Source organism: Neovison vison, chromosome 14 (assembly GCF_020171115.1).
Source record: "Neovison vison isolate M4711 chromosome 14, ASM_NN_V1, whole genome shotgun sequence".
NCBI lineage: Eukaryota > Metazoa > Chordata > Mammalia > Carnivora > Mustelidae > Neogale > Neogale vison.
The window spans coordinates 39,281,430-39,293,674 of NC_058104.1; the positions used below are offsets into that span (position 1 = coordinate 39,281,430).

Consider the following 12,245-nt stretch of genomic DNA (forward strand, 5'->3'; position numbering starts at 1 on the left):
TTCCCACCCAACCCTCCACCAGACCAGAAAATCAGAAGCCTCCTTACGCGGATGCTCATACAGAAACTAAGTTTATTATTTTTTCTTCTTAAAAAAAAAAAGAAAAAAGAAAAAAAAAAAAAAACTCATGGTAGAGAGAAGCCCCTCCCCCTTCCCCTAAGGGCGGGGGGCCGTGAGAGCCGGGGAATCAAGTACAAGGGGGTGGGGACAGAGACTATCTTGCCACCCTTAACACTGCCCAGCCATGTGGGGTGGAAGGGAAGGGGGTATGTGAAGAGCCCCATTTCCATGACAACCAGTTGCCTACCCCCTACTTTGGTGGAAAGAAGGGAGAGGGCCCCTATGTCTCCCAGGAGGCTTTCCCCCTCAAGACTTCAAGTAGTGGTTAACAGAGTCAGGCCTGGTTGTGGAGGGAGAGGGGCCATGGCGGAAAGCCTAGGTGGAGGGGCGGCCCACTCACGTCTTGGCCTTGCGGCCTCTGTGACTAATGGTAGGGCCAGTCAGATGGGGAGGGGCGCTGCTGCGCAGAATGCGCTGGTCCCCTTGGTTGGTGGCCCCACCAAGTCGGCGGGGGCCAGGCCGGCGTCGTGGGGTCCCATCCCCTTCCTCCTCCTCACCTGAGGCTTCAGCCTCAGACTCCTCTACTGAACCCTCAGGTCCCAGGGGACTTGGAGGTTGTAGGCGGCCCCGCTTTGCCAGCCCAGGACCCCCGCCAACTGGGGCCCCCGCCCGTTTGCGAGGCACCTTCTCAGTCTCTAGCGGGGGGACCAGAGACCCTGGCCGCAGGCGGGTGGAGCGCAGTTTTGGAGCCAGCGAGACCACGGGAGGTGTCAATTCCAACCCGCCTGGCCCACTATCCGCTAAATCCAGGTCATCCTGAATTACCGCCACCACCATGGACCCTTCGCTCTTTCGTGCCCGCATTCCTTCCGCTTCAAGCCGCAAGCGGGCCAGGCGGGTGAGGGGGCGGCTTCCGTCCTCGTCAGAGGAACTGCCCTCACTCTCCCCCTGGCCCTGGGGTTGCCGCCGCCTCCCCAACCCACAGCTCTCAAGGACGGAAGAGCCGTCACGGTCCGAGGCAGGGAGCCGGCTGGGCCGAGGGGACGGTGGGTTCTTGGGAGGCCGGCCCCGCTTCCGCTTGGGTGGGGACGTTGGAACGGTGAGACTGCTGACAGTGTTGGCGACAGGAGCTGTGGGACAGGCTAGGAGAGGCGGGAGTGGTGGCAGGGGAGGTGGCGGCGGGAGCGGCGGTGTCCGGCTCTCTGAGTTGCCATCCCCTGGAGAGGAAATGGTCCCAGGAATGGGCACATCTCGTGCCTTAGGGGGCCGCCCCCGCCTTCTCTTCTCCACAGGTGACAGGATGAAGGGCTCTGGTCTGTGAACGGGCGGGGCTCCGAGAGGCGGGGGCCCAGGACTAAGCTGGGGTCCCAGGACAGGCTCCGCCACAATAAGGGTCTCAGCCCCAGGGACTGGGTCAGCCCCGTTGGTTTTTCCCTTAGAGGTGGATGAAGGCACCTCATCCACCCCTCGCCCAACATCTGCTGGAGACCTGTTCTTCTTGGGGGGCCTCCCCCTCCGACGTTTCACAGCTGGAGGGCTGATGGCAAGCAGTGCCCTGTCTCCATTCTCTGGGCTGCCCCCACCGGGCACCCCCAGCTCAATGCGACGGCGAGCTATGAAGGGCTGCTGGGTTGGGGTGGGCAGTGTGGATGGGGGGGCCGCTTCACAGGGCCCACCGGCGGGAGGTGAGGATTCCGGCCCCGACACGCTGCGGGCAGACGGGCTTCCCGGGCTGGCGCCCGTCTCGGACACGCCAGGCACTAGGGCGCCGGCCGGTCCCCGCTGCTGCCGCCGTCGCCTCACCAATTCCTTCTCCTCAACCACGGTCACCAGCCGTCCCGGCAGCTTGCGGAGCACTTTGGGGCCTGGAGGCTGCCCTGGCCGACCAGCCCCCTGACCCCTAATTTCTACATCGGCACTGGTGCGACGCCGAGGGGGCCGGGCAGGTGAAGGGCTCTCCGGCGAGGAGGTGGCGGAGGATGAGGTGGATGGGGCTGCGACCTCTGGTGAAGCAAGTTCCTGGGGCTTCTCTGGGCTGGAGGTTGGGGTCTGGGCCTCCATCAGCTCTTCTGAGCTCTTGTCAGCCTCCACGGGCTCCGGAAGTAGCTCATCAGATGCTCCTGAAGGTGGGAGATCCAGCCCATTGCTCTCACTCAGACACGAGGGCACCTCCTCACCGTCAGGCAGCACTGTGAGGACGGTCCCCTCAGCAGGCTCTGGAACTTCCTGCTCTTGACCGTTGGGGACGCTGTCAGCCTCCAGGGTTGGGCTAGGTGCAGAAGAGGCGAGAGAAAGGTTCTTCTCTGATACAGGCAGGATCTCAACAGCAACTGGCAACAGATCCTTAGGGGGCACACGAGGAAGCGGGGACGTCTCGGAACTGGCCAAATCAGCCAGCTCCGGGGACTCGGTAGACGCCAACGCTTGTGCGCACAGCTCTGCCTCCGGCCCCAAGCCCAGGGAGAGGTTGGTGACCGGCGGGGAGACGGGCACAGAAGGCAGACCAAGCAGGAGCGGCGAGGAAGGAGTGGAGAGAGAAGTTTGGGTGGGAGGTGGCGTATGAGCTGGAGGAGGGGTACAGGCGGGAGGAGGGGTACAGGCGGAAGAACAAGAGGGAGGAATCGGTGAAGGAGGCAGTGGGGGAGAGGGCAAGATATGAACAGGAAGCATGGTTATTGGATTTGGGGCTGAAATGGGGATCGGGGCAGGAAGTGGAACAGGGACTGGGGCAGGAATTACAGCAGGAGCTGAAGCTGGAGTGGGCCGGGGCCTAGGTGCTGGCCGGGGAGCCCTCTCCCTGGCAGGGCTGCAGCGTGGGGTTGTGGAAGTGCTGCGGGTGTGATGGGGGGATGTGACAGGGGTGTGGTTTGCCCCTTGAGTCTCAGCCCGGGCTCCACGAAGACGCTCACTGACGCGAGTCCCTGGCCTTTCTGGGGCCTTGGCCTTCTTACTGCGCCGGTGACTGCCTCCACCAGTCCCACAGGAAACCTCATCCCCAGCCCCTGGCCCCTCCTCCTCCTCTTGGGGTAGGCGGAACACCTCCTCCTTGGCTTGGTCCAGATCCTTGCGGGCAGCTTCCACCTGTTCCTACCAACAAGAGAGCCCAAATGGTGGGCGGTCAGAGGGAGGCAAGCAGGGTCGGGCGGGGTAGAAGCAGCCGCTTCTCACTTCCACCCCGACCTCCTAGAAATACTCACTTCTGCTTGCTTGAGCTCCTCTCGGCTCACCTCCTCCAGGGAAGCTTCCAGGAATTTCATGGCGTAGCGCTCAATGGGGGTCAGCTGTGCGAAGAAACAGTGGTAATCAACAACATAAGGACTTGATAACCAGGGCCCAATACCCTTATTTTCACCACAGAAGACAAGAGGAGGATCACAAGGCCCAGAGGAAGAAGCTGTGAAGGGTGAGGTTGAGAACTAGTGGGTCCAACACTGACCTGTTCTACAAGGGCAGCGATTTCTTGCTCAGCTCGGGACATCTCTTCATCCTCAGCCCCAGGCCGGCTGGCCTCCTCTCCCTCACCAGCAGGAAACCCATCATTCTCATTGAATTCTGCAAGCTCAGCCACCTGTTCGGCCTTGGCCTGGGTGGCCGCACGGATATCCTCTTCATCCTCTGCCCGACACAGTGCCTGCAAAGGTGTGGGGAAGAAAAACGAGGAGAATTAAAGAATTCTACATCCTGTGGTTTGATTCAGACAAAAATCTGAGGCCACATTTATACCAAACCAGGTATAACTGAACTCAACTCTCTTCTGAGCCCTCGAAGTTATCAAAGCAATGCGGTATTCCACATAGGATAAACTAGATCTCACTTGGAAGCCCACCAGTGAGAAAGCATCTGTTTTAAAAACCTCTAGCTCCGCTTCCTTTTCCATTCAAGTCCACCTTCTGCCTCCTTAAGAGAACAGTCCCAGAAAGCTGTAATTACAAAAAAATCCCTAACTCTTTTGTGCACTGAGATACCGCTTGACAACAGACTAACCACCTCTGGTTCTTTCCCCTGTGACGAACAGCCAGAAAGCACACACTGAAGTCACCGAGGGACACAACCTAGAGTGCGTGCAGGGAAAAGCCCCTCCGTACTGCACCTTATAGTTCCCAACATCTACCTCTGAAAAAATACAAATGCCCAGCCTTCGCCCCCCGCCCCCAAATCACAACTTAGTAGATTCTCAGATGGGGTCCCAGGAATCAATCCTTTAAAAAGCTCTTTAGGGTCACCTGGCTGGCTCAGTCAGTAGAGCACACGACTCTTAACCTCAAGGTCGTGAGTTCATCGAGCCCCACGTCGGGCTGGGCGTGCAGCCTACTTAAAACAAATTAAAATAAAAAGCCAAAAGGTTCCCCAAATTATTCTACTATGTATCAATCAGTATCTGGAAAACAAGAGGTCACACCACACACAAAGCACTTCTTACGTCCACTATTCCATTTCATCCTGTTACTTCCTTCCCATTAGCAGTCCAGAAAGGTGAAAAGCAAGACTCCAGGCTCAGAAGATGAAGCCGACTTGGCTTAACAAACACAGCTAGAAAGAGGTTCTATCAGAATTCAAACAAGTAACTGAGGATTCCAAATCCTTTGTTCTATGAAATCTTATGAGCCAATAAGCAATCTACTCACAACTCCTAAAGGCCAACAGTCATTCGGGAAGCAGCAGAAATGTTCTTTCGCCCCGGACAGCCCCCACCTTAACGATCAGCTCTACTCTAGAGAGCGCCTGCTCTTTGCTCACCTGCTCCAGGATATGGGTCTGCTTGCTGGCTACAGTCTCCTCCTCCTCTTCAGGGGCAGAGGGTACAGATGAGCCAGATGGCTCTTCCAGGGGCATATCAAACAGCTCTCGGATGGTCTGCTTTGGAGAGAAGAGAGGGAAGTGTCAGAGCCAATGGAATGCTGGACCCAAGTGTACTATGCAACAGAAGCTCTTAGAAATAATCAGCAATGCCACCAGTTGAAGAGGCAGATCTGTGGAGACCAAAGCATCTTAGTTACTTATTTTTGTTAAAGATTTACTGTCTAACTGTTCTAATACATCCAGCCTTTATCTCAGAGAAAAAGAAAAAGAGAGAGAGAGAGCAGGCACTTGAGGGGAGGGGCACAAGGAAAGAATCTTTCAAGCAGACTCCCTGCTGACTGTGGAGCCCAACGCACAACTCAATCCCATGAGATCACAGCCTGAGCTGAAACCAAGAGTGGACGCTTAACAGACTGAGCCACCCAGGTGCCCCAGAATCGACTTTCATGAGCAGGAGCAACCCCTATGGGCACTGCAGTTGTCTCCTGCGTAGACTGGAAGATCTTAGTACCTGTTTAAAATAGGCTGTGGTGAAGTTGCCTCCCTCAATGGCCATGTCTCCCAACATTCTCTTCTGATTTGCCTTTTTTAGGATGTTCTCCTCCACTGTCCGTTCACTGATAAGTCTAGGGAGTGACGAAGGCGATGTGTAAACAGCCAAACAGATTAATAAAACCCTACCAGTAAAGAGGCTGCAAAATGAGGGGAGAGTAGGCAATACCTGTAGATGTGGACATCTCGGGTCTGGCCAATTCGGTGACAGCGATCCTGGGCCTGAGCATCCATGGTGGGATTCCAGTCGCTGTCATAAAAAACAACAGTATCTGCTCCTGTCAGGTTCACACCCACACCCCCACTCCGAGTTGAAAGGATGAAGCAGAATATGCGTTTGTCTGCATTGAATCGTTCCATCAAAGCCTAGAGAGAAAGAAAAAAGACTGTATCAGGAGACACGGCCACCCACACAGACCCAAGGCTTAGTGGGGCCCCTTCTGGAAAATGGAGACAGTAGCTGAGGTGAGCCTCAAAGGGCTGCAGATGTCCAGGTTACCTGTCTCTGTTCAACTCTAGTAGACCCATCCAGACGCAAGTAGAGGTGGCCATGGTAGGTGAGAAACTGTTCTAATACATCCAGCATCCGGGTCATCTGGGTGAATATGAGCACCCGGTGGCCCTCCGCCTTGAGCTGTCGCAACAGCACTGCCAATGTTTGCAACTTTCCTGACGAGAAATGAGGGATAGGGGAGCTTGTTATAAGCTGGAATAGGGAGAACACTTAGCACTGAAAGACTCTAGTTGAAAAATAATAAAAGCTTTAGCTGAGGGTTTCAATTAGCCTAAAAGATCAAAAATATTTAACTTTAGGGGTGCCTGGGTGGCTCAGTGGGTTAAAGCCTCTGCCTTTGGCTCAGGTCATGATCTCAGGGTCCTAGGATCGAGCCCCACATCGAGCTCTCTACTCAGCAGGGAGCCTGCTTCCTCCTCTCTCTCTGCCTGCCTCTCTGCCTACTTGTGATCTCTGTCAAATAAGTAAAAATATCTTTAAAAAAAAAAATTAACTTTAGGAGCGCCTGGGAGGCTCAGTGTCTGACTCTTGGTTTCGGCTCGGGTTATGATCTCAGGGTTGTGAGACGGAGCCCCGTGCTGGGCTCTACGCTCAGCGCAGAGTCTGCTTCAGATTCTTCCTCTCCCTTCCCATCCCCGTACACATGCTCTCTAAAATAAGTTAATTAATTTTTTAAAAAAGATTTTATTTATTTATTTGTCAGGGAAAGGCAGCACAAGCAGGCAAAGTGGCAGGCAGAGGCAGATATAGAAGCAGGCTCCCCACTGAGCAAGAAGCCCGATGTGGGACTCGATCCCAGGACCCTGAGATCATGACCCGAGCCGAAGGCAGCGGCTTAACCGACTGAACCACCCAGGAATCCCTAATTAAATATTTATTTAAAATATATTTAACTTTATTTCCTTCTTTTATGGGATCCCCCTCTTCAGTCTGCTCCTGTCTAGGATCTACCTTCTATGTCTAACCGGGGGTAGGATAACATATAGACCCTCAGGGGAAAAAAGGAAACCCTCAATGGTAATGAGCAAGAAGGAAATCTTTAAGGCGCTACTGTTGAGTTATGCCAGCTAAAACACACAACAGATTCACAGGACAGACAGCAACAACATCCACTGGATGTTATGACTTACATACAAGGATTGAAGATCCCTAAGATCATAACCATGGGGAGAGGATCCTATGAGGTTATCTAATTCAATCTCCCATCAAACACAGAAATACCTTCTCTAATGTTTCTGATGAAAAGTTTAAATGCTTTTAACAAAGACTTTCAATTTGTCTACTTACTCTAAATGGTTTCAAATGTTACAAAATTGTTTTTTTACTAAAATATTTCTTGAGCATATGTTAATAAAAATTTTGCTGTCTTACATTCTAAGGCCATTTACAAAATCTCCAAACATGTTACTGAAAAAACATCTCTGCTGGGTTGTTGCAGAAACAATTCACTACTGTCCAATAGATACTCTTGCATAAGGAACCTGATTTACACTGTAGACACCCTGGCAGAGATCCCTTGATCCAGGGAGGATAAGCCCCAATCCAACCCCAAAAGATAGATCATGACTGGTCTAAAAAAGCCATAGTTGGGGCGCTTGGGTGGCTCAGTCGGTTAAGCCTCTGCCTTTGGCTCAGGTCATGATCCCAGGGTCCTGGGATCAAGCCCCACATCTAGCTCATTGTTCAGCGGGAAGCCTGCTTCCCCCTTTCTCTCTCTGCTTGCCTCTCTGCCTACTTGTGATCTCTGTCAAATAAATAAATAAAACCTTTAAAAAACAAAAATAAAAATAAAAAAGCCATAGTTCCTCTTTGCCATTTCCCTTTGTCAGAGATTATTCTAGGGATGGGCATATGGACCAAATTAAAGCAATGAGCTATGAAGCATCGTCAATGAGAAGAACTTTCTTCCCACCCCCAAAGAGAGAAACTTGCTGAGAATATTTTATCTCAAGCCCTGTTTCCTGCTCAAAGCACTGCTGTGCTCCCTGGAGTTGTGGCAGCCATGGTAGAACCACCAAGAAATAAACATGAGAATAAGAAGATAAAAGCTAAGGATGGGAGAAAGACCAGAAGGTCCTGGGTCCATGAAAACATCAGTAAGCTGGACCCATCATATGCCACTATTCTCAGAATTTCTCACTAAGGAAACAATAAATGCTCTTGTGGTTCAAGCCACTATTCAGTTTTCCAATACTTGCAGCCAAATGCATTCTAACCAAAAAGATTCTAACCAAAGACAGGAAGATCCTTGTGTTTTCCTAAAACACAACTTACTATACTGTCTTATACCACCTTGCACCTTTCCCCATGAATCTGAAAACTTTCTGCTGTGCTATCTTATTTGCCACCGTATCCTAAGTGTAAAATACAACAGATACTCACAAAATAATTACCAAATGCATGAGTTAACACACATTTTCAACTTTCATCGAAGTCAAATCCATGAATGCCAAGAATCCATCATAAGGTCTACATTTCTCCATCCTGCCTAGAAGTATAGCCTGAAAAACTGGCTGATATTTAATGAAATTCACAAAAATCAAGCTATAGCGTCCCTTTGATATAGTCTTTGCTACTCACAGTTGGGGGGGGAAGGTCTAGGGATCCTTACTGACCAATGAACTTACCACAGTCATACTGGATGAGCCTCAAGTCAGGGAACTGGGTGCGCATGTTACACACAATACGGTGCAAAGGACGAGCCCGTGGCCAGAGCTCACAGGCCAATTGCTCTTGGAAGGCTGCCTGACGTGGGGCCAGCCAAGGAGGTGGGTGGCAGGCATGCAGGGAAGGGGGAGGTGCCTCCACAGGAGGCATGACAAAGATGAACCTGTGAAGGAAGAAGGCAAGCAGCATAAAAGATGGAACTCGGAAAGGGCCCAAAAGTGCACCTTCACCAGCCCTAACCACTATATCCACTCAGAGGCCCCAAGACCCGGTTCCCATTAGCACTTAGCCCTGCCAACCTCTCAATGATTTCTGACAGCTGGTCTAGTCGTTGCTGGGGAAACAGTACAGCCTGGCGGGCAGCCTCGGTATAAGTCCAAAAGGTGGGGTGGCTGGGGCCAGGAGAACGAGGGCCGATGGGGCTGGCAACAGGTTGGGGCAGGGTACAGAAATCCAGGACTTCAGTCCCATACACAGGTGCCAGGGCCCCATGAGCCTCACTAAGTTGGAAAATCCGTTCCAGGCGTTCAGACCGCTGCCGCTTCCGCTTTTCCTCCAGAGAGTCCTGGGGATGAGAGGAAAACACACACACACACACACAGAAAAAGTGATCAGTGTCCTCACAGAAAACCTGACCATTCATCCCAGAATTAAACATAACCTATGGAAACCACAGCATTCAAAACTACATTATGCTTTTAGTGGTTTTTTCCAAGCTGTCAATAACGAGAGTTACTCTTTTCATAATGTTATATGAAATAACTTCTCTGCAAAAAACCCCCGATCTTCCTTTATATGTTACCAAAACAGAATGCCTAAATATTCAAAACTAAAATCTGTATATTTAATAAGCTTATAAAATGGATGATTTCTGGGAATTTTCTTAAATAACACTTAAACTCTACAACATTCAAATTAATTTGGCTTTTAGAAGTGGATCCGAAACAATTATTGAAAGCCTTCCTCCAATCACTGACCAGGACAGAGTGGCTAATCAAATCCATGGGAGGTTTCTGCCAGGGGCCATACTAGAATGGGGTAGAATTGGGAAAAGCTAATCAGACATCTGGGTTTCATCACCCTAAGAGAGAAAAGGGGAGGGCCCTGGCAGATGGGAAATTTGTAGGACTTTGACCCAGTCCTTTCCCATCACTAGCACTTCAAGTTTCACAGGCTAAAAAACTACCTCTTTTTTTGCAGCACTCACCACATTGTTTTACATCTGTATGAGTCTTTGACTAATATCTTCTATCCACAAAACTGCAACCATAACACATACTGTATCTTACCTTGCTCACTATAATTACCCACTATCTAGCTCAGTTATCTGGCACCAAGCAGGCTCTCAATAAACAGCTGCTATGAGAATGAACAAATGAAGATGAACCCTGGAGATGATCCTGAAAAAAAGCAATGTCCCAAATCTCCCTTCCTGTCTGCTCCCTTCAACTTGAGGCTCCTGGGAATCAAAGTGAAAAAGGAAAGCATCCCAGCAGAGCAGGTCACTCTCAAAAGTAGTAGCAAAGGAGAAAATATCTGCATATCATGTATCTGAAAAGATATTTGTATCCAGAATGTATCTCTCCAATCAGTAAAATAACCCAATTAAAAAGGGCTGGCTCAGTTGGTAGAGCACAGTTTTGAAGAGATTTTATTTATTTATTTATTTATTTCTGAGAGATAGACAGAGAGCGCGCACACACGCGAAAACACAGGCAGAGGCAGAGAGAGAAGCAGGCTCCCTGGGGAGCAAGAAGCCCGATGCAGGACTTGATCCCAGGACCCTGGGATCATGACCTGAGCGGAAGGCAGTGGCTTAACTGACTGAGCCACCCAGGTGTCCCTAGAGCATGGTTTTGATCTTGATCTCAGAGTTGTGAATTCAAGCCCCACACTGGGCATAGAATTTACTTAGAAAAAATAATAATAAAAATAAATTTTAAAAAATTAAAAACACAAAGGATCTGAGTACCTAACATTTCTTCAAAGAAGATACACAAATGGCAAACCACTAAAAAGATGCACAACATGACTGGCCATTAGGAAAACAAATCAAAACCACAAGATACCACTTCACACCCACTAGCATAGCTACAATCACAAAGACATAACAACAAGTGTTGGCAAAGATGTGGAGAACCTGGAACCCTTCTGTGCTGCCTGTGGGAATGTCAAGTGGTATCAGTGGTTATCGCCACTTTGGAAAACAGTTTGGTAACTCCTCAGTTAAACATAGTTTAATCCGACTCAGTAATTCTGCTCCTAGGCATACATCCAATATAACTGAAAACATATGAAGACAAAAAAATCTTACAAGTGAACTTCAGGGCAGCATTATTCGTAAGAGCCAAAAAGTAGAAATATTCCAAACGTGTCCATCTACTGCTGAATAGATATATAAAATGTACTGCCACACAATGGAATGTTATTCAACAATAAAAAAACCAAAATGCCAACATATGCTACAACATGGATGAACCTCAAAGACATTACGCTAAATGAACAAAGCCAGTCACAAAAGACCATATGCCATGATTCCATGGCAAAATCTAAAAAAAACAGAAAAATTAGTGCTAAAGTTTAGCTAAAGTAAAAATAAGCTAAAGTTAGACGAGATGGAAGAGTTGGAGGATGATGGCTAAGGGTGTGGGGTTTCTTTTCAGGACCATGAAAATGTTTTCAAGTTGACAGCAGTGATGGGTGCAACCTATGTGAATATACTAAAAGCCACTCTTTACATGGGCAAACTGTGCGGTTTGTGATCTTTATGACAAACTGCTTAAACAAAAAAGTGCTTAAAAAAAAGTGCTGAGAAGCTTCTACAGGGGATCATTAAGCATCTGCCTTTGGCTCAGGTCATGATCCCAGTTTCCTGGTAGGACCTGCTTGGTGGGAGGCCTGCTTCTTCGTCTCCCACTCCCCTTGCTTGTGCTCCCTCTCTTGCTGTGTCTGTCAAATAAACAAAAATAAAATCTTAAAAAAAAAAAAGCCTCCACATACTTGCAGAGCAACCAAAATTTAGCGCAGACCATGCAGCTGCCTCTCTTGGGCTAGATCTCGCTCCCTTCTCTCTCCCTGCAGCAAGCCAGAGCAACCTGGCAGCATTAGAAAAAGACCGAAAGGTGGAGTCAACGGCACTGATGGAGTGGGGGTCTGGGGCTGAGGAAAAACATAAGAGGGCAGCTCTGAATAAGCAGCAGCTCCCTTTCTTTTAAAGGGACAGAAAGACACAAAGGACCTGGAACAATTCACTAGCTCTTTCTTCCTATTAGTTCTTGAATTACTTACTCGAATTTGAGCTATAAGTTTAACTTAAGCAAAAACATGTATGGATCCGTACACGTAACAAAAAAAAAAAATGGTCACCACAAAATTCATGGAAGGACAAGAAACATAGCTCCTTTTCCACTGTGGAGGTAAAACAAAAACAAAAACAAACCAACAAACCTACAAGAGAGAAGCATTAGTCAGAGGCTTGTGATCTTAGGGAACTGTAGTCCATGGTGCCACTCCCTTCCCCCAGAAGCTCAAATACTTGACAACTGCGATGGTTTTAGCAACTGGAAAAAGTTTTCCTATCTCTGAGGAATGCCTTTTGCGTGGATCAGGAGAAGGCAATGGAGTCAACACATGGGAGTTCTCACAAGTTGTG

General features: G+C 49.5%; 1 protein-coding gene across 4 annotated transcripts in view; it reads right to left on the reverse strand.

Moving 5' to 3' along the window:
* Nucleotides 1-21: 21 nt before the first annotated feature.
* LOC122895832 (helicase SRCAP-like) overlaps nucleotides 22-12,245 on the reverse strand; it is a 32,633-nt gene continuing 20,409 nt past the window's right edge. For all 4 annotated transcript variants that reach the window (XM_044233577.1, XM_044233578.1, XM_044233575.1 and 1 more), the window contains 9 exons: nucleotides 8,893-9,158; nucleotides 8,554-8,756; nucleotides 5,912-6,081; nucleotides 5,582-5,778; nucleotides 5,372-5,486; nucleotides 4,798-4,917; nucleotides 3,497-3,691; nucleotides 3,258-3,341; nucleotides 22-3,147 (listed from right to left, as the gene is read on the reverse strand). In XM_044233577.1, coding sequence (XP_044089512.1) covers nucleotides 457-3,147; nucleotides 3,258-3,341; nucleotides 3,497-3,691; nucleotides 4,798-4,917; nucleotides 5,372-5,486; nucleotides 5,582-5,778; nucleotides 5,912-6,081; nucleotides 8,554-8,756; nucleotides 8,893-9,158 — 4,041 coding nt within the window. In that variant the 3' untranslated portion in view covers nucleotides 22-456. The remainder of the gene's footprint in view (nucleotides 3,148-3,257; nucleotides 3,342-3,496; nucleotides 3,692-4,797; nucleotides 4,918-5,371; nucleotides 5,487-5,581; nucleotides 5,779-5,911; nucleotides 6,082-8,553; nucleotides 8,757-8,892; nucleotides 9,159-12,245) is intronic.